Source organism: Plasmodium cynomolgi, chromosome 13 (genome assembly GCF_000321355.1).
Source record: "Plasmodium cynomolgi strain B DNA, chromosome 13, whole genome shotgun sequence".
Classification (NCBI taxonomy): Eukaryota; Apicomplexa; class Aconoidasida; order Haemosporida; family Plasmodiidae; genus Plasmodium; species Plasmodium cynomolgi.
This window is the reverse complement of record NC_020406.1, coordinates 1,225,048-1,252,586: the sequence shown is the minus strand read 5'-3', so window position 1 is coordinate 1,252,586 and position 27,539 is coordinate 1,225,048. Positions and strand designations below refer to the sequence as shown.

The 27,539-nt window shown below is 47.3% G+C and overlaps 6 protein-coding genes across 6 annotated transcripts; 2 read left to right on the top strand and 4 right to left on the bottom strand.

Annotated features, from left to right (window-relative positions):
- Window positions 1-1,319: 1,319 nt before the first annotated feature.
- PCYB_133710 (hypothetical protein) lies at window positions 1,320-6,140 on the bottom strand (the record flags this gene model as incomplete). Its single annotated transcript, XM_004224396.1, has 1 exon — window positions 1,320-6,140. The coding sequence occupies one exon, from the start codon at window positions 6,138-6,140 to the stop codon at window positions 1,320-1,322; it is 4,821 nt and encodes a 1,606-aa protein (XP_004224444.1).
- A 2,838-nt stretch (window positions 6,141-8,978) lies between these two features.
- On the bottom strand, window positions 8,979-12,539 carry PCYB_133700 (hypothetical protein; the record flags this gene model as incomplete). The annotated part of the gene is made up of 1 exon (XM_004224395.1): window positions 8,979-12,539. The coding sequence occupies one exon, from the start codon at window positions 12,537-12,539 to the stop codon at window positions 8,979-8,981; it is 3,561 nt and encodes a 1,186-aa protein (XP_004224443.1).
- Window positions 12,540-13,764: 1,225 nt separating this feature from the next.
- PCYB_133690 (hypothetical protein) lies at window positions 13,765-14,385 on the top strand (the record flags this gene model as incomplete). Its single annotated transcript, XM_004224394.1, has 1 exon — window positions 13,765-14,385. A coding segment is annotated over one exon (618 nt), but the record flags the coding sequence as incomplete, so codon positions are not given.
- Window positions 14,386-15,870: 1,485 nt separating this feature from the next.
- On the top strand, window positions 15,871-18,555 carry PCYB_133680 (glycine-tRNA ligase; the record flags this gene model as incomplete). The annotated part of the gene is made up of 1 exon (XM_004224393.1): window positions 15,871-18,555. The coding sequence occupies one exon, from the start codon at window positions 15,871-15,873 to the stop codon at window positions 18,553-18,555; it is 2,685 nt and encodes an 894-aa protein (XP_004224441.1).
- Window positions 18,556-19,690: 1,135 nt separating this feature from the next.
- Window positions 19,691-22,553, bottom strand: PCYB_133670 (hypothetical protein; the record flags this gene model as incomplete). The annotated part of the gene is made up of 2 exons (XM_004224392.1): window positions 19,691-21,700; window positions 21,783-22,553. 2 exons carry the CDS (start codon window positions 22,551-22,553, stop codon window positions 19,691-19,693), a joined length of 2,781 nt encoding a protein of 926 aa, XP_004224440.1.
- A 489-nt stretch (window positions 22,554-23,042) lies between these two features.
- Window positions 23,043-25,359, bottom strand: PCYB_133660 (hypothetical protein; the record flags this gene model as incomplete). Its single annotated transcript, XM_004224391.1, has 3 exons — window positions 23,043-23,144; window positions 23,634-23,766; window positions 23,981-25,359. The coding sequence occupies 3 exons, from the start codon at window positions 25,357-25,359 to the stop codon at window positions 23,043-23,045; spliced, it is 1,614 nt and encodes a 537-aa protein (XP_004224439.1).
- Window positions 25,360-27,539: the final 2,180 nt, after the last annotated feature.

Sequence of the window (27,539 nt, the reverse complement as noted above, 5' to 3'; positions counted from 1 at the left end):
CACAGGAGCGCTTGACGCATACGCATATGCAAGCACAAAAAATACCTGTGCTTTTTTTATGCCCTATGTGAGATAGATATATCTGTTAAGGGGAAAAGGAGCATATATAAAGGATGGGAAGCTCCACAGGAAAAAAGGGGCACGACAATATATGAGAGGTATTCAGTTACGGTGGATAAAAGGAAAAGGCATTTCACTGTCCCACTTTTTCTTTTCTTTTCTTTTCTATCCTTTCCTTTTCTTTCCTTTTCTTTCCTTTTCTTACCTTTTTTTTTCCCCCCCCTTTTGGCACTGCGCTTCTACAGTGTGGAAGGAATCCTTTCAATGGGGGAGAAAATTCTAAACGGGGCTCGCAAAAATTCACGCGGTAGACCCACAAAGGGCGCGGAAATTAACGCACAAGCGGAGAAAGCGGCCAGGAAAGGAAAGCAGCCACGAAAGCGGCTAGGAAAGCAGCCAGGAAAGCAGCCAGGAAAGCTGCCAGGAAAGCGGCGGCAAAACACGGCAAAAAAAGGAAGGGCAAAAGGGTCATGCTGCACAGTTTGGGAAATATTGACACGCGAGGGAAGCCACCTGCAGCGAAATAACTGCGTTTCGGCGAAATAACGCAGGTGGGGCGACAAAACAACTGTGCACAAAGGGATCAGTCACTGCACGCGGAGAAAAGCAGGGCATCGTTGTGTCAGCCAAGCCTTCCACGCCAAAAGGAGACCTGCCCCTAGAACAAGCTCAAAAAAAAAAAAAAAAATAGTAATAATAATAGCAATAGCAATAGTAATATTGTTAAACCCTAAACTGTGTATGTTTCCCCCAGTGGAGCCAACCCAAAAGGGTAAAAAAGGAAAAAAAAGAATGAAAAGAAAAAAAAGAAAGAACTCATGTACGCGACTTCAAATGTATGCGACTTCAAATGTATGCGACTTCAAATACACGCTCGCTCTCCTTTGGGCTTTTCTTCCTTCCCGCAAGACCATTTAAACGGAGAGGAAAAAAAAAAAAAAAAAAACCGAGGGGATACACTCATGTGCACACCCATGTGGATATTCGCACCCATTCGTTCGGGAGCGCTGTCTTGGTGTAGACTTCCCACGATGCAAACACCCCCTTTGACAAAACAGCCCGCTCGTTGCATCCATCGTTGTCACGTCAAAAGGAGGGCAAAAGAATCTCATCAGATGAGTACCCCAGCTGCTCTTGGGCGAATGTTCGCTGCGTGTTCGCCGTCCCACGCGGCGAACTCGAGCATGTGTGTGGCGTACCGCCCGCGGGCTAACCGCCTACGGGACTAACCTAGCGGCGACCCCGCCGCTTCACCAACTTCACCGCGCAGCCACACCGCGCAGCACGCGGGACTCCATGTCCATCACGCAGACGTCCCGCAGCTCCTCCATCTGTAGCAGCTCCACCAGCTTTACGCAGTGGAAGACGCTCTCACACAGCCGCTTGTTATAATTGCTCATCATTTTGCCCTTCAACGTAGAAATGTTAATGCCCCTTTTGTGAGACTTGAGAATAGCTCCTAGATAAAATTTCAACTCCTCCATGGAGGCAATATAATTTTTTGCATTCCCCCCCCGTGGGTTCAGGATGCCCATCTTCGCATCTTCGTATTTCCTACACTGAGAAATAGGCTTTATAAAATTATTTTCATAGGCAATGATTTTTCTTGTGGCACTGATGTGAACAATATGACATAGGTGGCCCAAGTAGAGCCCCTGAAAAAATGGGAGCTTCCTTCTTTGCAGTTCCTTCGCCATGCCATACCTTCCCCCTGTAAATGAATACAGCTGGGGATCATCCGAACTAGCTATTTCGAGTAAATATTTCTCAAATTGATTCCATAAGGTTGGATCGTATCTGTCTACTGAATCGTTAATGGAGAAAAAATAATCATCTTCCACCTTTCTGTGCGCAAAATGAACCAACCAGTTGTCAGCAGAAGACGAAGAAGGAGACGAAGAAGGAGCCGAAGACGAAGGAGACGGGTGGTGCTCCTTCACTGTGTACTTCTCAGGGAATAACCCATACGCATTTCTGATGTTGTTTTTTATCACATCCCTGAAGTTATATTCATCTGCCCTTCCTTTTAAATTGATTATCAGCGGAATTATTCTGTCATCGTAAAGAGACTTTAGTAGATGCTCCAAGTCCTGCTCATCCTCTTTCGATAGACATGCCTTTAAGGCTTGTGTGGATAGTTGATCACGCGCTTCTATCGATTTTTTCTTTCCCCTTGTGTTGGACGGCATCCCTCGCCTTTCCTGTGACTTGGCCCGATCCATTCGACCGTTGCTGCTGCCGTTGCTGCTGCCGTTGATGCTGCCGTTGATGCTGCCGTTGTTGTTTCTGCCGCCGTTGTCTCTACCGATGTTGTTTCTACCGCTATTATTTCTGCCGCTGCTACTGTTGCTGCGGGGTGGGGCGTATCCACCGCGATGACCCGCGTGGATACCGCCTCCATTCGCGCGGTTAACAAAGCCGCTGTAGCTGCCCCGCGTAGCCGACGAGCCCGAGGCAACGTTCCTATTCCACAGGGAGTTATTTCCATTGTCTTCGAACGCGCTCTTCCCTCTGCTGCTCAAAGATGGGTCTCCCCTCCTACCTCCAAATAGGATGCCCTCCCTCTTCGCCTCTTCGATGTCCCTTTCCCTTCCCTTAAAATTCCAACTAGACCAGTTCGACCCCACCTCGTCTATGAAGTGCCCCCTTTCGAAGGACCCCACAACACAGCTGAAGGCGTCACTTCCGACACCACTTCGGACAGCACTTGCGACACCACTTCCGACACCAAATGACCGATGCATCTTCAGATTTTCTGAGCCCCTTTTCAGGAAAGAGTTGCCCCCCTTGGGAGCCAAGCCGTCGTCACGATATGCACTTTCGGGGATTCTCATCAGACTGTTGCCCCCGTGTAGTGGTACAACGTAACCATTCTCAGAAGCACCCTGTGCTGCACTTCCTTCCTGCTCCACCCTCGATACATCACTACAACGAAGGCTTCTACTATTCCTTCTACTCAGTAAAAATAAATTTTCGTTTATTTTTCTGAGCTGCGCTTCGTTGTCCACTTCCGTGTTAGCTGTTCTTGGATATCCACGAATCGTATCTCCCTGTTCGATGGAATAGTCCCCATTTGGACCAAACGCGGAGTCGCCGCCGAGGCTGCCCTTGCCAAGGCTATTACGCTGCCCAGTGGTGTGCCCGCTGTGGTGCCCGCTGATATTCCCGCTGATATTCCCGCTGATATTCCCGCTGATATTCCCGCTGACGTTCCCGCTGATGTTCCCGCTGATGTTCCCGCTGGTTTGCCCGCTGGGGATGCCCGCCTCCACCGCTAACCCTGCACCACCAACGGCGCCTACAGCTCCATCCGGCGCGCCCCTCGAATTACTGATGTTGTTCGCCATTAAGCTGTTCGCTAGGAACAATTTCAGATTGGCGATGCTGCTCCTTTGGGTTCTGTTCCTCACGTGCGGGCTGCCACCATTGACGTTGTCCGCCCTCCATTTGTCCTCACGGATCGCCGCCAACTCTCCACCCTGAGGCGGGGATCCACCTCTGACGCGATCCATTTGTGAATATCTATCATTATACGTATCAGTATGGGCCCTCCCCAGCAGCAAATTGGCGGTGTGACGATGCTGGCCACGGAGATCCACTTCGCTCAGCTGTTCAGTTACTCCACTGAAATTGTAGTTAACCGTCTCACTCTTAAGGATGCCATTCTGCGTGCTCTGTCCAGCATAGCAATTTTGTAGGTCTATCCCTGTGGCAATCTCAGACGCTCCCCCGACTGGGTTATACACTAATCCTGCATCCTCCCCAAATGACGTACGACCAACTTGAAAGCTTTCCCTACCGCTGGCGCCCCTTCCCCATTTGCTACGGTTATAATCACCTATAGCGTCCATAATGTATTCACTGAGAAGCACCTCGTCATCCTCGTTGTCTAGAAGAAATCCTATCTTATTCTTTAACGCTTCAAACATGATATTTTTTTTTTTAGCGACGTTGTGTGGTGAGCCATGTGTAGACTGTCCTCCATTTCGAGAGCCACCCCGTGCATTATCTTGCAAAATGGAAAAGGGGGCAGTCGGATATTTCAAGTAGCTCTTCATTGGTAAGGTCGCACTGCTGATATTCCCCATGGTAACTCCTCTTTCCATTTCCCTCATCTTTGCAGCATCGTCCACCCCACTTAACCCATTTGCATAGTTCCGCACTGCTTCGTAATTGGGCCGATGTGTAAATGCATTATTTCCACCACTGTGGTGGTCATCGAGATGGGAATCTCTCCCCCCTTCGTGTGTCACATGTTTGAGAATATCCCCATGGTAGTACGCGGCAGTTTCGCCACTAATGAGGCCTTCCCCAGAGTTCATCACTATTTCGTGATTCATGTTTTCCGCCTTGACATTGTGAGATCCATTGTTTAGTAGTTCCAATAAATTATTGTATAGCTCTGACGTGGTGCACTCCTTAATATTAGGGCCAACTGAAGGAGTCTTTTCATCCCATTCATCTGTAGATGCCACGTGGTTGGGCGGAGTGGCGATATTTCTCTTCCCTTCACTGTCCCCCTTGTCGAGACCTCCCCCTTGCATGCATTTTTCTCCCTGATCGGTTCCAACCCATTCGGGGATGAAAAACAAACTTGGGGCATTCGTATCGGTGTGTTCGTAGCCTTCCTTCTTGTACTCCCCTGCATTCGTGTGAGCAGGATGGACCATCCCCCCCAGGTCGTACTTCACGCAGTTGTCCTGATTTACGTTGTCACCGCTTGTTTCGACTCTTTCTTGGCCAGACGAACGAATATTCTCCCCGCTCAATCTTGAGATTTCCGATTTGAAACCAATACCTGCTTCGTTGCCCCTGTCGCTTTTCACATACGTCTCGATGGCGTGATCGCTCAACATGATGCTGTTCTCCTGGGTGGGGAGGTCGAAGCACACGCTTTTCCCCTTCGCGTAGTCATCAAAACGGGGGGCATTTTGCCCTTGCACGCGTCCTTCGACGGCTGCCTCCTCAAGGCCTACCTCTCCGACACGTGCCTCTTCAGCGCCTGCCTCTTCAACGCCTGCCTCTTCAACGCATTCTCCCATCTCTCGATACTTCCTAATATAGTCATAAACGAACTCCCTATTGCTGCTGCTAAGAAGTTGGAGCAGATTATTGTTCAGCTCCGGTGGATTTCCCGTTTGGGCAGTGTCTAACCCTCCGACGTGTCCGTTACTACCGCCCAGCTGCGCTAGCAGGAGATCCACATTAACTCCGTCGCTCTCCTGCTCCCCTGAAGATCTACCCATATGAAACGTATCCTCCTCCAACATGTCGAAGTTTCCGCCCCGCTCCATTGAACAACTACCCCTGACAACGTCATCTATGAGAAGATCACCTCTCACCTCGACCATCTTCATGCTTACCCCATTTTGCAAACTCTTACCTTTTGGCGCATTATAAATTTCTTCGTTCTTCCTCAACCAGACTCCTGGGTATCCATTCCTGTTAAATGATCCAAAGTGGTTGAACAGTGACTTGCTTCCGAATATGTTGTAGTCCCGTTCGTCCACGCTCGTGAGCGCCTTCTTCAGCCTCAAGGCGTGTGCGTATCCTCCACTGCTAAAGGATGCCCCTGCGGAGGCCTCTTCCACGTTTGCGTCCTCTCCCGCGTCCGCCACCTCTACCGCAGCTACCGCTTCTTCTGCTTCCTCCGCTTCTTCTGCTTCCTCCGCTTCTTCTGCCTCCTCCGCTTCTTCTGCCTCCTCCGCTTCTTCCGTTTCTTCCGCTTCTACCAACTGTACGATCCCATTTGGGTAACTCCCACTCTCCATCGTCTCAAACTCGTACGTGTTGTCCAACTCCCACTCGGCGTTCAAGCTATTATTTTTTGTGTGAAGGCGCGAAATGGTTTTACCAAGTTCGCTACTTTTTTTCTGAGTGCCCTTCACGTTACCATCCCCTTTCGACGACACCGAGCCGTCACTTTTTGCCAGCTCGAATATTTCCGTTAGGTAACTGTTAATGTAGTTGAAATTCTCTGCTTGGTCGTTCTCCCCACTGGTTTTTCCCATCCATGCTTTTTCATTTTCTTTACTCTTCCTTTGGGTAGTTTCACGAGTGGTGTCTACATCTTTCTCCATTCCGTGCTCCCACTGTGTAGTGGTATTCTGGTTGGTTCTTTTAGTTGTTTTCTTCATCCTCGTTGGGTGCTTCTTCAAATGGTTGCTAGAGCGAATGAGGCACGAGTAGGTATTGCTTCTCCTGGTGAGGTAGACTCTATGATGTTCTTCTCCAGATGTGACTATCTTAGATGTATTTTTATACTATGCCGTGAGTGTTCCCTTCCGCGGGGTCACACACTTATTATGTGAGTGGGGTAACCTCTCTCTACTTCGATTCGCACAGTATGATACGATATGTCGAGACTCAGATGAATCTATGGCGTGCACGACACAACTGAATGGTGTGGACTACAGGCTGCTCAAATTATGCACCACTCGCATTACCCCAGGTGCATTTATGAGGATCTCCTCTCTCTTACAATTTGTGTAAATTTTTGTGTAATATTTAATAGAGTCCTTCCTCCCCATGCGTGGGCGCACTTATCGCCTGAACACATATAAGGGTAAAAAAAAAAGGAAAAAAAAGAAAGAAACATAGACAGCTTCGCTTGAAAGTGCTAACTTGTAGAAGCCTCTAAAACTTCGACTACAGGTAGAGCCAAACAGAACAACGAAAAGGCATGTACGCATGTATGTATGCTCATGCATGCACACTACAAAAATGGTGTGTAAAAAAGGAGGGCACAAACGACAACCACTACGTGGGGAAATTCAAACATGCGGTAACCCCCTCCCCTTTTTTTCATAAAACACTTGACAAAATGCATACACAAACTAGCTCTTAGCTCTCCAGAAAAAAAAAAAAATGCACACAATGGAGGCAGTTAAAAAAGAACAAAACTAGCACTTCACATTAGGAGCAACACATGCGTAACGTGTAAACAGTTCAGTGGGGACCCCAAATCTGCTTTAAATCTGCTTTGTAGCTTTTATATACACAACACAGTGAGCAGGCGATTTTTATAAAAATATACGTAGACAGTGGCAGCTTTATAAATGGGAACTACTCGAACTTGGGGGGGGAGGAAATGGCAGCAGGGGGAAGAAAAAAGGAGGGTCGAACAAAATGGAGGGTCGAACAAAATGGAGGGTCGAACAAAATGGAGGGTCGAACAAAATGGAGGGTCGAACAAAATGGAGGGTCGAGCAAAATGGAGGGTCGAACAAAATGGAGGGTCGAGCAAAATGGAGGAACACTTCTTCCCCTCTATGGTGCATAATAATACGCACCAACGCAGGACGCACTACACGAAGCCGCTGTATCACGTGCGAAATGAGAAATGTGAACGGCAAAAGACTGAGCCGTTGCACTTAAAAGGGTGCAATCTGTATGTACACAATTCATTCGTGTCACTCGCTCGACAGATGTAAGGCTTATGGAACGATTTAAAATTCGACAATTACTAACGCGCATTCGCTTTCATGGATGCGTATACAAATGTATGTGGTAGAACAAGGGGGAAGCAGGCTTCGTCTTGCTTTTTTCACGTCGCAACAAGCGCAAAAGGAAGAAGCGGTTGTATGTGCATGTATGTTTACATATACTCATGCATGTGCATATACGTGTATGTACGCTGGAGGGCTATTTTTTTTCCCCCTTGCGGTGTTTGAAAAATGCAATTTAAAAAAGGTAAATTAAAGTTGCTGGTGAAGTGCAACCGCAGAGGGTGCTTCGAATTGCGCGTTACCACATGGCAAGGATGATACAAAGGTGGCGCACAAAATGAGGAAAGAAAAAAAAAAAACAACTGTTACTACACTGGCTAACGGGTTCCTCCTTTCCCGCGCTCACAAAAACATAACATTCGCGCAGTGCGTCTTAAATCGCGCGGGTAAACTTATTCCCTCTCACACAAGTGCCGAATGAACAACGGGTTAAAAGGAAAGGTGGCTCAGGTTGAGAATTTTCAATATTTTTCGAGCATACACAACTGTTCACATTATTCTGTGTACGAGAAAATTAACAATAACATCAATTGCATTTTTTTAAGGGAAAATTGGGAGAAAACTGTTTTGAATTAAAGAGGAAGTTGAACGGGGAAAATGTTTGTAGTTGCTGCGCAAACGTAGACAAAGTGGCATGGAAGAAATAGCAAAATGGTGAAAGATAGGAACAATGAAACGGCGAAACAGCGAAATAGCGAAATAGCGAAATAGCGAAATAGCGAAATAGCGCGCTAGCCAAATAACTTGCAAAAAATGGCTGTTCTGGTAGGGTGCCACAAAGCGTGTGCAAAGCTTTCTGAACAGTTACTTACGATAAAAAAAAAAACATTATGCACATTTTTGCGAAAAAAAAAAAAAGGTGTAGAATAAAAATTTTATGAACGGTTCACATTTTTTTTTTTTTTTCGAAACAGCTAAATGGCTAGCTACAGTTGTAATTCCCTCCATTTTTTTATAGCTAGCCTTTTTAACAATTTTTGAAATTAAAAAATGCTGGATATGTATGGACAGTTTTTTTGTTTTCCGTCGTGGCAAGGAGATAAAAAGGTAGCCACGTGGGGACCTCGAAGGGTGGGGCTGTCTGGGGATAGCTTTTTCCCAATTTATAAATAGCTTTAGAGGTAGCTACAATTTGTTCGCAGAACTGGGACGGTCAGCGAGATGCTCGGTTTGTTGGGAACATGCACAAAAAGGCGCGGAAGTTCGTCATGCGCACACGCAATACGCACATGCAATGTGCACACACGAATTGTGCTACCCGTTATATCCAGCAAGGCTGCCCAGCGACTTGGCTGTTCCGCAGATCCATATGCAAATATACGTGCGTACAAAAAAAAAATGATAGAAGCGATAGCAACCCTGATGGGCGGAGAAACGTTCAGCCACTAACCACGACGCTTCGGGACAATCTCACTGCATAATAAACTGCGCAATTTGCGCATTTTCGCCCTTCAGGCCCGCCTTGCCCCGAACCGCATCCCTCACCCGTTTCACATCATCCGATGGAACATCTTCGCCCAGTATAACGTTGTTGAAAAAGGTTAAAATGCGGAGTAAAATCTGCTCATCGTTCGTTTCGTTCAACGCGTTAAAAACGTGGTGGAAACCCTTTGTCCGTGTTAAAAATGTAGGGAGGCGCAAATCAGAGGACAACATACCAAGTGCCCCAGTAGAAGCATAAACGGCCTTGTAATTTTCCTTCTCCATGGTAAAAGAAAACAATATTTGTATGTCTACGAAATTGATTTGTTCATCTTTTCCTTCCCCCTTGGCAATTTTTTTATACTTATCATACACGTACTGATGGACGTGCGGCTGAGAACATAAGTTGCATATGCACTCTAAGCTGGCCGACCTTATGGACTCATTTTCCGATGCGAGGATGTCGAAGCATTTGTTCCACAAATTCAGTTGCATGGCCTTGATGGCTACGTTCTCGTCAATGGTCAATATATTCGTTATGGCCATTAAGGACTTGAACACCAGCAGTTCTTCTTCGTTCCCCATTTGCTGAATCAGCAGTGGCAGTGAATCATATGCCTCGTAAAAATGAATCAACTTGGGGTTGGTGTAAATAAAAATTTCGCTCAAAGCTAAGGCGCAGTTTTTTTTATTAGCAATATGTTTGGACGCCAGCAGTAGGGTCTTCAATCCATTGTTCACAAGTACGAGGCCAATATTTTTTGTGTCTTTTACAAGCTTGGAAATGATTTCACACACAACTTCTGCTATGTTGGTGGTAAAAAAATTGGTGTTAATAAAATTATATATGGTGTTAACAATTGCGCCATTTTTGTACTTGCCCCCTTTGGGGAGGGCAGCTTGTTCGCCCCCTTTGGGTAGGATGACTTGTTCGCCCCCCTTTTCTTTCACCTTCAGTACGTAGTTCTCATTATACATCAATAGGTTAATTAACTGATTGCTCGTTTCCTCATCTCCATAGTCATACAGGGGGTCCGTTTTGGGTTTGGCTGCTGTGGGTAGCTTTTCGTAAAACTGTTCCAGGGCTTCAATTTGCTCAGAGTCGAAGTTTGATAAATTGGCTTTGTTAATTTCTCTTCGCCTGACCTTTTCATCCTTTCTTGTTAATATTAAATTGTTGATAGTATTGCAGTATATGTACTTGTACGTATTGTCTAGCTTTTTTTGGTTAATATCATCTCCGACTTTGATGAGGAAGAAGAGGATGTAGTGGTTGTCTTGCTCGAGGAGCTGCTTTTTAAATTCGATATGCAGGCTGAGGTAGAAGACCATTTCGATGAGATCCTTAAGCGCGTGCACGTCGTAGTCTGTGTTGTCATGCGAGGAAACGCCCGTATGCTTCTTCGGCATTTTGCTCACCAGTTCGCAGTTCTTTCTGCCGTTGTGCGCTGAGTCCGCGCTGTCCGCGGGCTGCTCGGGTGATTCGATAAACTCCCGCTTGTTCAAACGGGTTGGAGGGTGATGGTCCTTCTGGGTGGGACCATCCTCAGGTAGTAGCTTGCCCATCTGTCCCTCGCAGCGCAGTAGGAAACGCTTCAACAACTCCTTGGCGTAGGAAAACAAGTCAACTCTCTTCACAATTTCCTCCTTGAATTCTTTGCTGTGCATATACAGTTTGAAAGACCCAACGAGGAACTTTAAAAAGTTTTCATCATAGGGAAGGGTCTTCAAAATATTGATGTAGACATCGATGTAGCTGTTCAGCATGAAACGGAGCTCTGGGATGTTAAGAAGTAGAACCAAAACGTCGATGAAAAGGGATACATCTTTCTTTGGTTTCCTTCCCACGGAGTGGTTAATAAAGGTAAGTATGTCATACATGTATTGATTTTTTCCAATTAGGTAATTGAGAACAATATTTTTGTCCACGAGGAAGAGGCACTTAACTGAAAGGAACCACTCCACGCCAATGTCTTCTGGTTTGAAATACAAATCAACGCACTCATAAATGAGGTCGTTCATTTCTGTGTCCTTTTCGCTCGGTCTGTTTTTATCATACAGGAGAGAGAGTATAAGTATTAAGGCATACTCCACGTCACTGCCGAAATTCTCATACATACTAATGCACTGCTGAATAGTTGCCTTAATTTCGAGGTTGGCACAGAGGGGGTGTTTGCATACATCGCCAAAGTGGGCTTCAATCAGATCGTGCTGCACATCCACATGTGCATCTTCCTTTAATGTGCGCAAAAAGGTGGCTGAACTTTTTCCCCTATTTGTGTTTCTCCTGTGTATGAAAAATTTTTTTTTTTTGCAGAGGAAAATTATTGCGTCCAGTGTGCTGCTAGCTATATCTACATCGTCGTTAGAGAGAAAATACACATTGAGAATTCTTACCACTTTTTCATTTGTTACTACATGGATGTACTTAACAATATGGATGATAAAGATGAGGAGGTCCTTCACATGTTGGTAGCTCTCTTTGTTTTTATCGAATTTGAGAATTTCCATTTTATTCATCTTATCCTTTACATAGCTATTTATCCACTGCTCGTCGAAGGACTCATGGAAGGATAAAATCGTTTTCACGAAATCGAGATCGTAGTAATACTCCAGCTTCATGTCACTGACCTTGTTGATGCACAGGTTGGTGTTCCTTGAGGTTTCCTCCGTATCTCTCTCCATTTTAGAAACTAGCTTGTAGATGACGTGGAGACATGCCTTCTCAATGGTTAGGGGGTTCCCTCCATGATTCAACACTTTGGAGAAAAAGTGGAAAATATTTTCCCTCAAAAGGGTGTGTATTTTATGCTTGTAAATACTGTAGATCATTTTTATTTTCTCCTCTTCCGTGCTGGCATCATCGAGGATGGTCTTTTTGATCATATCGATGGTGATGCCTGCCCCCTCTTTCTGCTGCTTTGATTCTTCCATTTCTCTCATTAGCTTCTTCAGCTTGTCGTTGATTCGGTTAACTTCGTTTCGCACGTCGGCACTTCCGGGGGAGGAAGAGTGACTGGAGCTGCCAGAAGTGACAGGGCTTCCAGAAGTGCCAGAACTGCCAGAAGTGACCTCCTTCAGGAGGACCACCTTGCAGCGCTCGAAACACTCCACGCACTTTTTGTAATTCTTTAACTTCTCGTAGCACAGGCCCAACGTGTGGTAACTCTTGTAGTGTTTTCCATCCAACTCACTTACGTACGAGGAGTAATCTATTGCCTCTTCCAGTCTGTCCAGGAAGTAGTAACATAAGGACACGTTGTGGCATATTTTCGTGAACAGGTCCTTGACATGCTGGTTAAGGTGGGGGATATCTCCCTTGGTACCCTCGGGAACGTCCACCTCCTTTTTTGTCCCATTTTCGAGAAAAAACTGGACGCAGCTTCGAACCTTCGTGGAGTCGACTGGCTCACCGCAGAGCTGCGCAACGGCGCCCAGGTAAACGCCAAGAGCTTCTTCATACTTCTTGCTCCGAAACAGTTTGTTCCCCTCGTTTTTGGTTTCGTCCAGGAATTGGGCGCTGGCGTGGGTAATCTTGAGTGCGTCCATTGGGGGTGCGCGTTGGGAAAAGAAAAAGGAGTTCGTTTTCAGAGTGTTGTTCCTTCGCCTGGAGGGGGTTGTTCCTTCGTCTAGAGCGAGTTGTTCCTTCTTCTGGAGAGAGTTATTCCTTCCCTGGCAGCGGCGCTATGCCTCTGTTAGCCACGGGGCTCCTTGTCGGAAGCGAGAATTGCCTGCGCTGTTCTGGGGGGCACTGTGTAGCCAACTTGTGAAGACCCGCCCGTTCGATGTGCATTAAAGCTACTCAGCAAGGATTTCCCCCTCGGTCGCGTGAAAATTATTTTCACTTTGCGTGCTTTTCCTGAACATGGGTGGGAAGTCGGAACTGTCCCATTTTTTCACCTCAACTTATTTCTGTCATTTTGCTAATTTGCCAAATTGCCATATTGCTATATTGCTATGTTGCTAATTTTGCTAATTTTATTTCTTTTGTAATTTTTTTTTTTTTTCCCGTGCGCTCGATATTTTCACTCCGCGCAGGGGCCCACACGCGCGTGTTGCTGCGCATCCCGTGCAACGTGAAAAGTGCGGCCCACTGCCCTGACGGCTTCGCGAACGAGTCGGCAGAGCGGTGGTATCCCAATTCAGCAGCGTTCTACGCAGTGGGGTATCGCCCAGGCGTTGACCGCTAATTGCCCGGCCGCTAACCGCTAATTGCCCACCCTTGTGGCACTACGTAGTGTGACAGAGCGGGACGGTGACAACTACACAACATGAGCGCAACGTGAGGGGGAACAACACAAAAAAAAAAAAAAAAATTAAAATAAAATAAAAAAGTCTTCATCTACACGGGCGCATGGGCACTATGCCTGCACGTGGGCGAATATATCACAAGGCAGCCAAAGTGAAAGGCTCCCCCCGCTGCGCGATAGCAAGTGGTTAAGCGGTAGACAAAAGTGAGCCACAAAATGGTGCAAACGGTGGGGCAAAGGATGGCTCAAACGGTGGGGCAAAGGATGGCTCAAACGGTGGGGCAAAGGATGGCTCAAACGGTGGGGCAAAGGATGGCGCAAAGGATGGCTCAAACGGTGGCTCAAACGATGGCGCGTGCAATGGCGCAGAGCGCTGCACACGTGGTGACCCGCTTCGCAACCCGAAGGGCGCAAATTGCAACGAGGAGAATTTCAGCAAATGCGCTCACTGGTTATTTTCCACCCCCCGGAGGAACCTGGGGAAACAAAATTAAAAACACGCCTGCGTTGTGCACTCTTGGAAGGGAAATCCTATGTAAGGGTTGCCACACTGACAACCCTGTGCCATTTGGGAAGGCGTATTTTGGGACACTAAATGGAGGGGGAGACAAGGGGAAGGGAGATGCACATGGTTTTCAGGAGGCCGGTACAGCGGTGTCCTCCACGTTGTGCGGAGAAAAATCGGATGATCAAAATGTGTGTAACGGGCAAACAGGTGAAGGGCAAAGCGGCCATGGAAACGGGGCCGCCACAGACACGGTCCAACTGAATGCAGGTGGTAATAACTCCCTCCCAGGTGATGACCCCCACGCGATGACAACCACCGATGTGATAAAAAACGAAGTTGCAACAGAACAGGGAAGTGATCAACTCACCAAGGAATACATGGTCCTCATGTTCACATGCAAAATATGCGAAAAAAAAAGTGTGAAGAAATTTTCAAAGCAGGCATACAATAACGGAGTGGTTATTATTCGTTGCCCGTCCTGTGAGAACCTCCACTTAATTTCCGATCAGCTGGGGTGGTTCCAGGAGGGCAAGACCAACATCGAGGATATACTAAAACAGAAGGGGGAAAAGGTAATTAGGAGGTTTTCCTACAACAACATGCTCGAGATCGACGATCTGCTGAATGCGTACAAGTGAGTCGCAGGGGGGGAGCGGAGCCTACGTGAGTGCGCTCATATGTGCCTATGCCAATGCACTCCTGTGTACCTGTGGGTACATAATACGTACGCGAATGTACACACACATCCTTACTCACGTGTGTTCCTTTTGGGGGAAAGCCCCACGTTGGCAATAACTAGAGATATCACTTTTTTTTGTGCATCCCGTTTGGCCCACTTTTTGCCTCCATTTTTTTTTTTTTTTTTTTTTTTCCCCCATGAGAAACCCCCAAATGTTAAGTTATTCGTTGAATGGGATTCGATTATCCGCTCGCCCCCAAGGGTTCCCTTAGCGTATGCTCATGTTTAAGAACACCCCTCCGTTTAGCTGCTAATTCGGCTGTACGTAATTGCCAAGATGGAGAGCCCAAGCTGGTGCGCTACATAGGCTTGATAATGGTGGGATGAACTTTTCTATATGTCGTTACCTCCGACGTGAGGTAAGTTGCTGCCGAGATAGATACGCGGTCTTCTAGCATATGTGTGGTTGGTCAGGCGGGTGGTCAGCAGTGATCTCTCTCAGCCGGGTTGTCAGCAGTGATCTCCCTCAGCCGGAGTGTCATCTATGGAGCCCCCAGTTTTTGAACAGTGGACGCACCGCCATGATGCTGATATGCTTCGCCAAATATGCTTTTAAAAAGAGCAAAGAGGGAAGTAGCTCCTCCCCGCAGGACGGGTAATTTTTCTCTAATGATAATGCGCCCATGGCATGAACAACGAGAACTGCAAAAGTTGAGTCATAAACAGGGGAAACACTCCCCTGAATGTGCTCACATGAAGGTGTGCCCAAGTGCACATATTTTCATTCGCGTAGTTACGTTGAAGGGGGAAAAAAAAAAATTTTTTTAATGATGCCATGTAACTAAGGGAAGCCATTTCGCCCTTAGCAGATCTGCCAATTGGGTGGTGCGCCCCCCGCTGCACGTGATGGATGGGCGTGCTAAGATGGATATGCAACTTGGCTGCCGCATGGCGCTCACATTTGCGCAGCTCGCGTCGTCCCCAAATTGCCTCGAAATATTTGCATACGTTCGCAATTTTGCCGACCTTTTTTGACGTTATTTTTGAGGCCACTTTTGAGGCTATTTTTGAGGCTACTTTTGAGGCTACTATTGAGGCTATTTTTGAGGCTACTTTTGAGGCTACTTTTGAGGCTACTATTGAGGCTACTATTGAGGCTATTTTTGAGGCTACTTTTGAGGCTATTTTTGAGGCTACTTTTGAGGCTACTTTTGAGGCTATTTTTCGCCCTTTTTCATTTGGTTGTTTCGTTTTTTTTCTAATGCTGTGCGGAGATCCCCCTGAGAGGTTGTGCCAACCGTTCTGCTACCCCCGGTGTACCTACCTGTTAGCGGCCCCCCGTGGTTGGATTAACCTTTTGGCAGCCGCTTGACAACTGCGTGGAGAGCGCGGCGAAGCCATTCGTTCCACCCCCACACACGACGGCGCGCGAAGGGAAGGTACATGAGACTGCTCGGGACGCTGCTAATTTTGGTGCCCCTGCAAGTGAAGGCGAGTTGTGACGTTCTTAGCAGAGTAAACTCGAAACTGCCGAGGGCGGCCTTCAGTACCGTTCGCACGAACAGGCACAGTAGGGCCACGTACATCGTACAGAGTCTAGTGTCAAGGGAGAGAAAAAGGAGGTACTACTCCTTTGTAAGCAGAAGGGTGAGTGCCCACAACGTGGCGTTAGGCAGTAAGCAGCTAAGTAGCGTGGCGTTAGGCAGTAAGCAGCTAAGTAGCGTGGCGTTAGGCAGTAAGCAGCCAAGTAGCGTGTCGTTAAGCAGTAAGCAGCCAAGTAGTGCTTACCCAAGCAGCGCTGCGTTGAGAAGCATGAAACAAAGCCACGTTGAAGCAAGCGGCCCAGCCGCCGTGGAAGAGACCCGCATAGAGGAGCAAATCGAAAGGTGCAGCCGCGAAATATCGGCCCTGGTCGAGAGGAACGAAAGCATCCGAGGAATAAACGATGAGGAGCTCAAAAAAGAATACGACGCGAATGAGCAGTCATTGAAAGAGAAGAAGCAGAAGTTAAAAATTCTGCACAGTGTCCCAAGCGAATCACTAAACTTGGTGAATAACAGAACCAAAGTGGATAATTTAGCCAAAAGGAAGCTCTTTTACACCAACTCGTTTGAGATTTATGGAGGTTCCTCAGGTCTAATCGATTACGGACCCTCCGGCTGTCTCCTAAAATCAGAACTTGAGACCCTGTGGAGGTACCATTTTATTTTTTACGATGAGATGTTAGAGATTTGCGGAACGTGCATAACGCCTTACACTGTGTTGAAGACCTCGGGACATGTGGACCGGTTCACTGACCTTATGATCAGGGATGCCGTCACGGGGGACTTTTACCGAGCGGATAAGTACATCGCGGAGTACTTAACGAGTAGGGCCGAGGAGGGGAAGAAGAAGCAGGAAAAGGATGCGGCGAAGAAAACAGAGGGGGGTGAGGGGCCGGTGGATAAAAGGGACCACCAACTCGGGCACGATGACCACCTGGGGAGGGATGACCAACCCGGGCGGGGAAGCCGAATGGATGGGGATGACGCCGACGAAATGATGGCCGTCGTGAGGAGGCTTGACGGAATGAACGAGCAGGAAATAAAGGACGTCATCAAGAAGTACGACATAAAGTCACCTGCCAAGAACGACTTCGTGGGTCCCTTCCCCTTCAATCTCATGTTCCAGACCAGAATCGGTCCAAAGGAGGACGTAGAGAATGACACTACTCACAGGGGAAAATCAAAAGAGTCATCCACATCAACAGATACGAGCCACCTCAACAGTATTGCATTTCTCAGGCCAGAAACTGCACAAGGAATTTTCGTCAATTTTAAAAAGCTGCTAGAGTACAACGGAGGGAAAATGCCGTTCGCAGGGGCGCAAATCGGATTAGGGTTTCGAAATGAAATATCTCCAAGAAATGGCCTTCTGCGTGTACGAGAGTTTGAAATGGCCGAAATTGAGTATTTTGTAAATCCGGAGAAGAAATACCACGAAAAATATCACCTATTCAAGCATCTCATGCTTCCCTTGTACCCACGAGAGGAACAACTCTTAAGAGGAGTAGACAACCGTGTAGTTCACATCGAGATAGAAGAAGCAGTCACCAAGGGAATTATTGCTAATGAAGCTTTGGCTTACTTCCTAGCAAGGACCTATCTCTTCCTACTAAAGTGCGGTATTAACAAAGATGGCCTACGATTTAGACAACACTTACCAACTGAAATGGCTCACTATGCGAATGACTGTTGGGATGCAGAAATTTTGACATCCTATGGATATATCGAGGTGGTGGGACATGCCGATAGGTCTGCATACGATTTGAAAAACCACATGAAAATGACAGGGGCCAATTTATATGCCTGTGAGAAGTATGATACCCCCGTGGAAGAGGAGCAAATTAAAATATCCCCAAATAAGGCAAAGATAGGGATGAAATTTAAAAGCCAACAGAATGCTATTTACCAATGGTTGAATGAGAGGACAAAGGAGGAGCTATTATTTATCGATGAAGAATTGAACAGAAAGAATTCCTACGTTGTGAGTATAAGCTCTAATGGTTCTTCCTCCCCTGCCTTGTCTTTTGAATTGACAAGAGATATGATCAAATTTGATAGGTGTAAAAAGAAAGTGCAGGAAAGGAATTTCATCCCTAATGTGATTGAGCCTTCGTTTGGAATTGGTCGACTGATTTTTTGCATCATCGAGCATTCTTTTCGAACTCGCACTTTTACAGATGACAAGGAGGAGAGACATTACTTGTCGCTCCCCTATGCATTAGCTCCTGTCAAGTGTTCCGTGCTAACCATATCGAACCATAAAACGTTCGTTCCTTTTGTGAAGCAGGTTCAAATGACTCTAAATGAGTTTAGCATCTCCTCCAAAATTGATACCTCTAGTGTCTCCATTGGTAAGAAGTACGCTCGGACGGATGAAATCGGGATCCCCTTTGCAGTCACCATTGACTTTCAGACTTTGAAGGATAAAACGGTGACACTTCGGGAGAGGGACTCCATGCTGCAGATCAGGATTGATCTCTCCGAGTTGGAAGGAATTGTAACTTCTCTGCTTCGGCAGAAGAAGACCTGGGCTGAGTACGTCGCCCAGTACGGCCTCTTCACGCAGCAGAATTTGGACCCATAGGCGGGTCATCCGGGGGGGAGCGGCCATGACAAGGGAGCCCCCCGCTGGGATTGCCATATGGCAAGGCGGTCCTCTTCCCACACCGCTTCACACCACTGCAAACCTTCTAACAAAACGCCACGTCGAGTTTAAAAAGAATACCACGCGGAGAGTCTCACCGGGGGGGCAAAAAAAAAAAAAAAAAAAAAAAAAAATCGGTCAGGCGCCCCCTATGGGTTGCACTCGTGCAGGTAAATTAGTTGTATATGCCAAATGGGGTGATGCAAAATGGGAAAATAAAAAAAAAAAAAAAACACGGTTGTGAATTGCGGCACTCCTGTTGGGGGAGACCACCCTGTGCCACTCTTTTTTTGGTGCATTCGCGAGGCGGGGGCGGCATCGCAGAGGTGTGCAGCAGGGGTGTGTCGCAGAGGTGTGCCGCAGAGATGTGCAGCAGAGATGTGCCGCACTCCCACTGCTACACCCCACTGCTACCCCCACTTCCCCCCCCCGCTGGTGTCATATCTCGCGGAACTGGCTGGAGCGGTGTTGGTGGTGCAGGCGAATGAGGATGAGGGAAATGAACAGAGAAATGACGTACACGAAGTCAAAGTGGTACTTGAGCTTGAACAAATCCAAAAGGTTGTTATTAAAGAAAATGTAAAGCATCTTCATTTTCTCCTTGGCAGGAAGATAATCAAACAGCTGAATACAGTAAGCAGAAAAATACAAGTCCATAATTTCACACATGAGTAAAATGGCAAGATTCGAATAAAGGGAAGACTTAGCAGAGTATCTCAATTTAATTATTCTCTCCATAAAAGATTTCAGATTAGCAAAAATGAAGCATAATAATAAAATTGAAGTGATAGAAATGACGTAATTTTCTAAATTTATGTTAATGTGAACAATATGGAGGACCTTTTTCAGATCATTAATAAAATCGATGTTAATATTTTTTGCATAAAATAACATAAGGACATGACCACTGCTGTACGTACAGATAAATCTGTAATATATTTCCACCATGTAAATGATGTAACACGTTTTTGTAATTTTATATACACATAAGATTGACATGAGGATCCCTAGGAGGTAGAGTAACATACCAGTGAAGGAGGAGCTTTGGTTAATTCTGATTTGCTCCTTGATTACGTCATCTAGGAGGAAGTACAAATTTTTGGCCATATATTCTAATGACTTGATATCCTGCATGAGTATTTCTTTTTTTTTTTGCGTTTGCTTTGTTTCGCTTGAAGAAATCCTTCACACTCTTCAGCGTCCTGTACGATCGCCCGATGCTCGTGGAGAGGAACTCGGAGATGTGTCTCCTTTGCGGATGGGCCGCACTGTCAGGGTTAGCGGTCTTATCAACATTTGCAACGCTTTGCTTCGTATCTGTGGAGCGATTCCCCCCCTGCGGCATCATCTCGCTGTGCTGGAAAAACCGTCGAACTGAGCAGATGCCCCTCAACCGCGAGAAGAAGGTCGCCCCCTTCTTCTGCTTCCTCTCCGTCTGCCTCTTCCCTTCCGTCTGCCTCTTCCCTTCCGTCTGCCTCTTCCCTTCCGTCTGCCGCTTCCCTTCCGTCTGCCGCTTCCCTTCCGTCTGCCGCTTCCCTTCCGTCTGCCGCTTCCCTTCCGTCTGCCGCTTCCCTTCCGTCTGCCGCTTCCCTTCCTTCTGCCGCTTCCCTTCCTTCTCCTCCCCCGGGGCGGCCGTCGCTTCTGCGCCGAGTGCCCCCCCCATTTGGAAGTCCACCATTTCGGTGCCCCCCTCGTGCTGCCTCGAGTGCAGGTGCTTCTCCTCCCCCTCAGTTGTTTTGAAAAAGAGGAAGCGACCCGTATAATACACATGCTTCCTCTCCCCCACAGAGCTCCCAGACTTTATGCTTCTCCTATAGAGAGAGCTGCCACTTCCCATTTTGTCCATCTGTGCAGTGCTAAAAATGCTGTCAGCTTGCTGTTCCCCGGGGTTGTAGCCCCAACACTCGCCATCGTCCCCATCGCCCCCATCATCCGGGTAGCTCCCATCGTCCGGGTAGCTCCCATCACCCCCATCATCCGCATAGCTCCCAGCTGCCGTTTCTTGCCCCCTCGAACGGGCAAGTGGGCTGGGCTGCCCCCTGTGCGGGTTCGCCATTTCACGCGCGCTGTGACGCTTCGACAGGTTCGGTCGGCTCGACAGGTTCGGTAGGCTGGACAGGCTGGGCCGACTCGACAGGCTGGGCAGGCCGGGCAGACTCGATAGGTTCTCCTCCCCCTGAAAGGTGCGCAAGTCCTTCTGGATATCCTCCCCCATGCACGTCTCTTCGTCGTCTTCCCCGCCAGGAAGCGTCTCGCCAAAATCAAAGTCATTTTCCTTTTTCATGAATGTCTCATAAATATCTTTGTAGATCGACTTGTGGGAGCCCAAGTAAAGGTTGCACTTCTTAAAGGGTTTACATCCGATGTATTCTACCTCTTCCTGCTTTGTGCCCCTGCGTGCTTGCGGAAGTTTTTTCCCCGGCGGCTCTTCCCCGGTGGAGGTCCCCACCAAGTGGTCACACATTATGGTCGCCAACTGGTCGGGCAGCCCCCCCCCGGTGGTAGCGGCACTCCAGGTGTTAGCGGCACTCCCGGTGTTAGCGGCACTCCCGGTGTTAGCGGCACTCCCGGTGTTAGCGGCATTCCAGGTGTTAGCGGCATTCCAGGTGTTAGCGGCATTCCAGATGTTCGTACCACTCCCCGTGTTTGTACCACTCCCCGTGTTTGTACCACTCCCCATGGCCGCCCCACTCCCGATGGCCGCCCCACCCCCAACGTTCGAACCTCTCTGGAGCGTGTCGCTGTGGTGGTACCCCCCGTCCGTGGAGTGCAGAAAAGAGGTCGTGGCCTGCTCCACGGGGATGTCCACGCCAAAGGCGCCGCTTCCGATGCGATCGCTGGCGAGGCTTCCCATGCCGCTTTCAACACGACCGCTGGCGAGGCTTCCCGTGGCGAGGCTTCCCGTGCCGCTTCCGATAAGGCTCCCCCCGCTGGCCAGAGACCCGTGGAGTGTGGAAAAGTCCGCCCCCCCGTTTCTGCAATAGAAAGTCTGCATTAAATGCGGATGGTCATACAAAACAAGGAGCTTTTTCTTCAAGGACAACTCGTTTGTTACGAACTTAATTTTGTTTTCAATAATCTTGACCTTTTTAATAGTAACAAAAAAAAAAGATACTGATGTTACTGTAGGGAGAATACAAACTGGTGAAAGCAGAAAGAGCGCTGACCAATGTCATCCCAGTAACGGACATATAAATCAGTAAATTTTTCATAACTTTAAAAAAAAAATTTTTATTTTTCTCACTATTTGTATCATAATCTTGTGAAAACTCCCTATTAACATCGTTGAGTTTTTCCTGTAAGACACTCCCAATGTTATATAAATCAGAAGACTGGTCATATATATCGTTATTGTTTTTCAGAGTTATCATAGAGATTTTGTAAAAGGTGAACCAAATGAGTGGTAATATGAGTAAGCAGCCAATGACAAATTGGAAAATTTTTTGTTTGTTTTTTTTTTTGTTTTTTTTGTTGTAATTTTCCATTTGTTTCATTAAGTCTTCACTTACGTAGAGTAATCTTCTCATAAAATTTGCCTTAACATGTTCAGGTAAAATATTTTTTTTATTTTTCATTTTTCTGAGTGCATTGTAAAAATAGTTAAACTTGAAGAGTCCATTTTCCGCTTCCTCATCTTCGTAAGTAACATATGTGTATATCAAGCTGATCGGAATGATGAGATAGATGAACAGGACCAAGGAAGTGATGTCTATGTACCATATGAAGAGCTTGAGTGTTGTGGTGAGGAAGCCAAGTATTTCAAAGAGCAACATGGAGAGGAGGGAGAGACACAACACGAAGGAACAACAGAAAATTATTTTGACGATACTGAAGCTGTTGTCGAAGTCCTTGAATAAGTAGTTTTCGAAAAACACGGAGCCCAGCACTGCCAAGGCGACGTGGTAGACGCACAGGAAGAGCGCTGCCGGGCCGATCATGTTTCTCCGCGCTGACAGATATGTGCACACGGGGCGCCCAGGTTGAAATGGGTGTGTGTCTGTGGGGGGGAAGCGTTTTTCTCAATTGTCTATGGACCGCGTGAGAATAGCGCGGGTATTTACTTCTTCATGCCTTCCCCCGAATGGTAGGCTGTCAGATGGCCACTCCCAAGGGTGCATCCCCGGGGAGGTGAAGACGTTGCAGGCAGCGCTTTTTGCGTGATGTCCACACGCCGCGATGGGACGTAGCCATCGAACACACACACACACGCACGCACTTTTGTTGTGCGACGTGGTCCTTCAAAGGTGTTGCGGCGGGCCACTCGTCTTGTCCACGTGGGGAGAAAAAGGTGCCAAAAAGGGGACCACACAAGTGACGAGTCAATAACGAGCCAATGACGAGCAAATAACAATTCAATGACGAGCCAATGACGCGTCAATAACGATCCAAGTGATGCGCAAAATAACGCCACCGGAGGGCGAACTGGACTAGGAGAAAAAACACCCGATGGCGCCTAAAAACCCGTCGTGCTTGAGGAACAAAACTTCGGGGGGTGCGTCCCTGCGAGCGGCTTCTCCGCAGTTGCGCTCCTTAAAAAAAAAAAAAAAGTGCAAGTGGGTGTGGAAATGGGCGCGGACGTGGACGTGGAAGTAGGCGCGGAAGTCAACGTGAAAGGGCAAAGTGAGGTGGTGAAAAAGTGCAAAGTGCGAAGGTGAGAAGGAAAGGAAGTCCAAAGTGAAAGGGGAAAAGTACTGGGAAAAGTGCGGGGAAACGTGCGAGGAACAGTGCGGGGGGAAAAACTGCAGCCGCGCGCGCAGCCTCGGGTGTGTGTGCGGGCCGGACTGCTTGTAGAATCCCAGCTGGGAAAATGCCCAGCAGGGGGATATTACGCCCCGCGTGGGGTCCCTTCAAAAAGGTGTACCAAATCGACGCGAGGGAATAGTTGATACCCCCCCCACTTCTCCTCTCTTTTGGCAGCTTACCCATCTGGGAAAAGGACACTGATAGGAAGGTATCACACTAGTTCCAACATCCCCGTTGGAGGTATGCATTCCATAAATGACACTCCCCCCCTCCACTGGCTTGCCGCTAAAACTAGCATTTGCTTCTCCCTCGTTGGTATGGCAATACATATAGTAGTAGTACACCCCCAGGGTAAGAGACTCCATGATACACTCGTGGTTACTTATGTATTTTCCCGAGAAAAATATTCTGCGAGGAAGAGAGGGTGGAGAAAAAAAATAGCGGCGGGAAACATAGTAACTTGAAATTTACAATTCATTTTGCGTGACTGACAATCCATGGGTGCTGATTTGAGGGAGTAGGTCCAATGGAGAGCAACCTTTATGGACCAAACGCATGGTAGCCACGGATATTACCCCCTTTTTTACGATAGCAAAAAAAAAAAAGGGGGGAATGGTCTCACCTGTGCACCCCGTGGATCCGTGCAAGGAGGTGAACCAAGTAGCCTATATTGTACGATACCATGGTGATGAGGCTCCTGGCTACAGCCTGCCCAAGTGATTTCGTGTCTTCAAGATTTTTCGTTTTTATAATGTTGCTCAAGAATCCGAAACTCGCTGCCAAGGCGTCCTCTCCATGGGAAGGGGCGCCACTGCGAGCTGCGTCTTTTCGCATATGTCTCAGGGTTAGGTCGAATGGTGGGGAGTGTCTCAAGGGGGGAGGTAGTAACCATGGAGAGGTTGTCCCCTCCCAGGGAGCAGCCAACCTGATGAGCTCTTCAAACGATACCTTCTGTAAAATCATTTGTGCCAGTCCCAAGAGAGTCCCCCCACCGATGGCTGTCCCACCGATTCTCTTATACTTATTGAGCCCATTGGATAATAAAATCGAAATGCCTGATCCTATGTTGGCAATAATGAATGGCTCATAGGGTAGTTTCACTCTAACAGGGATTTCCGTTTTTAAAAATAAATCATACCTTACGATACTCTTTCTTACACTAAGTAGTTTGTACAGTCCATTCATCACACAATGCATTTCGTCCTTCCTACTGCACTGTAGAATCAGTTCACCATGGAACCTTTTTTCGGGAGAGTTATCTCTCTCATCGATTGCTTTATCCACCTGTTCGGAATTTGCTTCAGTCGGGAGAGTGTCTTCTTTCTGTTGTTGCTCCGCTTTTGGGTTCACCAAATATACACGAACCGTTTCGCAGGTCGGAAAGGAGTCCAGCAGCGATTTGTCGAAGGGGACTCCCTCGTGGATATGACCATCTGGGAGGGTAGTACTCCCCCTCAGTTGCAGCTCCACCGAAAGAGTGCGTGAAGTCTCGCAGAAGTATCTCTTTGAAACCCACAGGGGGGATTCCTCCTCGGAAACACCCCCCCGATAAATCACCTCATGCTTGACGATCTGATCAATTATACCAAAGTAGTACTTGTGAGCTCCCCCACCAGTTAAAAAAATTTTTTGTCTTATCAACCCATTTTGAGTTAAAAAACGCAACGTCTCCTTAAGTTCATTTATGTTGAAAAAGTGAACGTACAAATTTTGGCCTTCTTTAATTTTGATACTTAAAAATTGGGTATTCTTCATAGGTTGACCTTCATCACTTATGTAGTGGTCATTGAGATAGGCCACTTTTATCAAAGTCCCTCCAATATCCAGAGCGCATGTGTTAAGCTGATCGCTCTCTTTGAAGAAGAAGCTTTCCACCAACTCGTAGTTATAATGCTTCGATCCTTTTGGGGGGTGTAGCATTTGTGACGCTTTGCCTTCATCCACCGTATGGTTCGCTCGTGAGTTGTTTCCTCTCCCAGGGCTGAGCAACATCGCGCTCATCTTTGACTCCTTCGGGTGGTAGTGGTGGGAAGTTTACGTCGGTTAAAGTCGGTTAAAGTCGGTCAAAGTCAGTTTGGGTCGGCTTATATCAGTTTGGGTCGGCTTATATCAGTTTGGGTCAGTTTTGGTCTCGCCTCCACTTCCGCCTCCACCTCGGCGGGGAATCAACCGTTAAAGTGGGCATCTACCAGGATCAGAATCAGGATCACTATCTGTCGGGCTGCTTCAGAGCCTTATCTATACACTTACGTGTCGCTTCTCTCAGGAGGCCTCCTCTCCTGTTGGAACGAAACGTGCGTGCGGCTCGGCTAGCTCGTTTTGTTACTCCCTTTTGTAATCATAAAAAAAAAAATTATATATATATATGTTTTTTTTTTTCTCCTCAAAGTTGGCCACACTTGATGTTCTTGCGATTTTTTTTTTTTTTTTTTTTTTTACACACAATTCGCTTAATCGAAGCGTAAGTTCGAGGGGACGCCTCGAAGAGATGGATGGCTAATTTAGACTCATCCACAAAGCACTAAGGAGATCCTCCTTTTTCAAAATTTTTATTTCTTTTCTACGTTCCATCGAAATGAAAGTTCCTTCCCTGCGGAAAAGCAGAACACATCTATGCCTTTACGTAAAGGCTTACAGAAAAACGTGTCACAATTTTGGAGAAAAAATTCCTTTGGGGTGAATCGAATAAAACATCAGATGGATGGTTAATCAGCTAGTGGCACCCTCCCCTCGTCGAGGCATGCTTGCATGCGTGCCAGCAGACAGGCAGGCAGGCACGGAATGGTGAATTGAATTAGGGAGGATTTTTTTTTACCTATCGTTGCGGATTGACATAACATGTCATGTAAATTTTTTTGGTGAGGAACAAAAAGGGAGGTAACATTTTTTTTGAGGGGGAGAACCGGTACAGTACAGGGAGGGGGTGATGCCCCCAATCGAAGTGACCTTCTCCTTATGTGTACGTACCACTTGGGTTAAGATCGTAATAAATGGGTAGTGCTTCGCGAAGGAGGTTGTCTATATTGGATGGCCACTCATCTGTGAGTATTTATTCCCCTTCCCCTTCCCCTCTTTTGGACGAACTTATTCGACCGTGCTGCCACTGATCGGTATGGCAGCATATAAACTGAGAGGGGGGCAAATAACCTTCCCATTTTTGTGTCCACCAACACATGCGCCACGAGAACAATGTGGGTAAAATTGGCAGGGTGCGCGCGACTCATTCGAGTTAACCCTCCCCGGGGTTGCGGTAGTGTGAGGGCGGTGGGAAATTAAAAAAAAAAAAAAAGGAAGGAAGGAAGGAAGGAATGGGAACAGGAAGAGGAACAGGAGGGGGGACGGGAATATGACCGTGGACGCACTAAGACCACGTGCGCGTGGAGAGGTGGATCGCGCATTTTTTTTTCCTTCCTCATTCGTTTCGTCGCCCCATTTTGTGGGAGCAGTTAAACGTAATTATGACAGTGTGGGGAATCGGGGGGACAGCAAAAACAACGGGGGAATTATTTTTCCCATTTGGCGAAAGCGGCCATTCGCGTTGTGCTCGCAAAAAGAAATTGCGCAAAGGGAGATTTATTTGCGCGGCGAACTGTTTTTTTTTCCGCCTCATCCGCATTGACTCGGCAGCGTTCGTTCATCCGTTCGTCCGTTCGTCCGTTCGTCCGTTCGTCCGTTCGTCCGTTCGTCCGTTCGTCCGTTCGTCCGTTCATCCGTTCATCCGTTCATCCGTTCATCCGTTCGTCCGTTCACCCGTTAGTCCGTTTGCTTCTTTCCTTTTTTGGGCCACTCCGGCTGCCCTCTTCAAAGAGGGCCACACATTGGAGGGAGTCCCTTTAAGGCCACTTTCGGAAGTCCGCCGTGGGGCTCGTTCCATACAAAGTGGCGGGGCCAAAGTTACTTTTGGGCCACTCCCGTGCTTGCTGCTTTTTCCCCTTTTTTTTTTTTAATTTGCGCCGCGCGAACATGTGAATGCATATAGGGAGAGCCACATACATCAGGCTGGATTTAAAAAAAAAAACGCACAAGTGAGCAATAGCGTAATGGAAAGAGGCGCAACAAAAAGTACAAATGCAAAATGAGCAGTGGCGCAATAAACGGTGACGAAACAAAAAAAGTGAAGAGGCAAAAATAGGTTTGTTTTTTTTTTTTTTTTTTTTTTATTTTTTTTTCCCTTTCTGTGC